This window comes from Brachypodium distachyon, chromosome 1 (assembly GCF_000005505.3).
Source record: "Brachypodium distachyon strain Bd21 chromosome 1, Brachypodium_distachyon_v3.0, whole genome shotgun sequence".
Classification (NCBI taxonomy): Eukaryota; Viridiplantae; Streptophyta; class Magnoliopsida; order Poales; family Poaceae; genus Brachypodium; species Brachypodium distachyon.
The window spans coordinates 23326255-23329513 of NC_016131.3; the positions used below are offsets into that span (position 1 = coordinate 23326255).

At 49.2% G+C, this 3259-nt stretch overlaps 1 protein-coding gene across 1 annotated transcript; it reads right to left on the reverse strand.

The window, feature by feature from the left end:
• Window positions 1-276: 276 nt before the first annotated feature.
• LOC100831929 lies at window positions 277-1886 on the reverse strand. Its single transcript, XM_003563090.4, has 3 exons — window positions 1761-1886; window positions 1497-1634; window positions 277-1047 (listed from the first exon to the last, which is right to left on the reverse strand). The coding sequence occupies exons 2-3, from the start codon at window positions 1606-1608 to the stop codon at window positions 440-442; spliced, it is 720 nt and encodes a 239-aa protein (XP_003563138.1). The 5' UTR covers window positions 1609-1634; window positions 1761-1886; the 3' UTR covers window positions 277-439.
• Between the last annotated feature and the right edge of the window lie 1373 nt (window positions 1887-3259).

Here is a 3259-nt window from a genome sequence, read left to right on the forward strand (position 1 = left end):
TATGAATAAAGAGGTGTTTTACTGTAAAAATAATAGATTATGAGTAGACAAATAATTGTTGATTCGGACTCACTATCCATTTTAACTTTTGTAAAGTTCAGCCAAAATCAGAAAATGAGTTGCTCCACACTAGTTTTTGAAAATTATGAGTACCGTTCTTCCTTTAATTTTTGAAAATTGAAGGATTTGGCTTTGATGTTGAGATCAGCTTTTTCCTGACGTGTTCAAGAATAATGATCATTCTCTGTTTTTCAAGGGTATTTACCATCACATATGAATCAGAAGAATGGGCAGCGGATATAACAAGTATAACAAATCAACAGGCAGCTATATTGTCCCCAAACCAATTCGAAACTCCACACTAGTAGTATCGCTTATCAACAACTCAACCATCATTTCCGGAAGAACCAAGAACAGTAATTCGAGCAGCGGATCATCATCAGATCCTGTGAACTGACGACCGAGTGCTGAACCTCCTATCCTTGACCGCAGAGGGCTTGACAGGTGGGGCGCAGGACGATGCCGCAGAGGGCTTCTTCATCTCCTTGCTGGTCCTCAGGGAGGACCTCGTCGTGCTCAGGCCGCTGCTGGCACGGTAGCTCATGGAGAACTCCGCTGCCGGCATGCTCCTCCGGACGACGGACTCTGCGCCGGTCTTCTTGGCGCCCCGCCGCTTGGACAGCTCGACGGCGACGCAGGGGTCCTGGGCCATCGCCCCAGCCTCCTCCTCGCCGGCAGTGTACCACCCATGCTTGCGCTTAAGCCGCTCGTTGCGCCGGGCTGAGTAGAGGTCGTAGAGCCTGCCCCTCTCGAACAGCGGACTGGTCGGCTCCACCGTCGCCGTCCAGTCTTCCATGCCCGCGTCGGAGAGGTTGAAAGCCACCGCGTCGTCGTCGGGGATGTGAAGGTTCTCCTTCCCCGCCGCTCTCGTCGGCGTAGGAGCGCAGTTGAAGTCCAGCTTGGCGCGGGGGCTGGGCTCAAGGTAGGACGACGGCGGTAGCGCGCAGAATGACGAGCGCATCGGGGTCTGCGCTTTCTTGCTCAACCCTGCACAACGGAAAACAGGAAGGGGGTGATTAAACACTGAAAATATGTGATTTCCTGTTTATCTGACAGCAGAACAACCGGGTAGTAATCTAAGCCTAAATAGAAGGAGAAGAGATCAAATCAGGGCAAAAACTGGGTGACTAGCAATCGATCTTTCTTTTAGCCAACAAGAACTACCAGGAAGTTCTGAACTAGCAGGCAGTTCTGAACCGATTTGACAAGGAAAGCAGTTCAATCCCAGCACACCATAAAACCGGATGAAACAACAAGATCGTACAGACTTTCTCGAGACAATCCATCAGAAAACGGACAGATTAGAAGTTAGAACCCGAACAACCAGTTCCGCCGTGCGTTACCCAGCGCAAGGCGCAGACGAGCAGAAACAGACCAAACCAGGAAATTCGACGCATCCATCCATCGGTCGAACAGGAGAAGAGGACCCGTAATACCTGGTGGGGTGAGGTGGACGGAGGACGCGACGGGTGGGCGTCCGGTGGCGGCGCGTCCCGGTCGCGGGCGGAGCCGGCGCGGGGAGACGGCGAGCGGCGGCCGGCGGTCCATGGATCGATGACGAGAAGACGAAGGATCTGACAGGGGGCAAAGGAGAAGACGGAGAATCGTTAGAAGAACCGAAACAATTCACCAGACCAAGAGCACGCCGCGAAGGAACCGTCAAAAGGAAGGAAGGAAGGAAGGAAGAAATGACGGCGTACCCTGGTTCGGCGGCGGCGGCGGCGCTGTCTCTCTCTCTCTCTCCTTGGGTTGACGACGCGGTTTTTAAGGGTAGGGAGCGGAGGCTCCAACGGTCGGATTGATCTTTTGAATCGGCCCGGAACCCGAACGTTAATGGTTGCCTTTAGTCGGGGGGGCTGCCCATGTGGCGGCGTCTCATTGGATGGAGGCTGATGGGGCCCCTCGTTACGCGTTAATTAATTGGGTTTATGGATGGCCAAATATTTGTGCTCGTTCCTAAGATTTGTCAGCGTCATCGCCGTCTAAAGCACTTATTTGCCCGCAAAATTGTGTGGCCAGCCTATCAAGAGATTTTCTTTTCCTAATTTGAGTAGACTTCGCAAATAGAATGTTTTTGAAAAAAATAAAAGCTAAGGACGTGTTCGGATACCGTCCAGCTTTAGAGAATCCGGAAATCCGGCTTCAAATGCCAGCTTCGTGCTTCTTGATGGATTCCAGAACGTTCGGCACGGCTCCGCTGTTTTAGAATGGGCTTGAAGCCCAATTGGAAAAGGATCCAGCCTAATTAACTAACTGGGCTTGTCCGTCCGTTCGGTCTCCACGACCTCGAGCAGGAAAAACGTAGTCGTCTTCTCCATGCTTCTTTTCCCCAAGCAAGGAAACTCCGTCCGTGACGACAAGCGGAGAGGAAGAACTCGCCAGCGAGAGGAAAAACCTAAAATTGACACGGGCGTCGGCGAGAGGAAAAACGTAGTCGTTTTCTCCATAGCCCTTTCTCCTTGCCGATTGCCAAGATGGCATGATTGCGGTTGGACAAAACCGTTCGGTTGTGGCACAATTTGTTCAGATTCTTTCACAAGCGAATGCTTTGGAATATTCATTCATTCTTGTAGCAGCCCCCATATCGGATCCCGTTCCTGTGCATTTTTTGGCCGCAGATGCAGGGGTGTGCCATGGGGAAATATTTCCACGATAATGGAATGCACACACTAATCACTCAAATATCTAGGGACAGAGAAACGAAAAATACAGTAGAATCGAGGAATGACATCATCTCGTTCCTACGTGAGATAACTGGCTACCTACTTGTCGTGATGGCCTCTCTTGTTGATGTTCCCGGTACCTACATGCCCACGGTGATGGTCATCTCATTAATTCTGAAGACAAGAAAAACTAGTGTAGGGTTCGTATGTTTTCTCTTTTTTACAAAAATCGGCGTATCTGGTTACATTAAGTTCTGTCTTTGACAGCAATTACTAAATTAATGTGTTTTTCATACATAAAGTTCATATCTAAACTCGTTTTCAAAAGTTTTTGCTAATAATTGTGGCCTCGTATCATATAAATTACACATCGATAAAGTTATCATTGATTAAAGTTTTTTCTTAATGAAACCAAATACGACAACATTTGCGAAAAAAGATGGAGTATCTTTTAGTGTCACATGAAACTTTTTGCACCTCCCACGACGAGGACGCACAACTCTAGACCATTCGTTGTTAACCACAGTTCATCCCTC

Excerpts from the sequence above, each read along its gene's own strand:
- LOC100831929 (XM_003563090.4), bottom strand. The coding sequence starts at position 1,608 with ATGGACCGCCGGCCGCCGCTCGCCGTCTCCCCGCGCCGGCTCCGCCCG. Across the intron at positions 1,048-1,496 it reads CGTCCACCTCACCCCACCAG|GGTTGAGCAAGAAAGCGCAG; the intron begins GTATTACGGGTC and ends TCCGTTGTGCAG.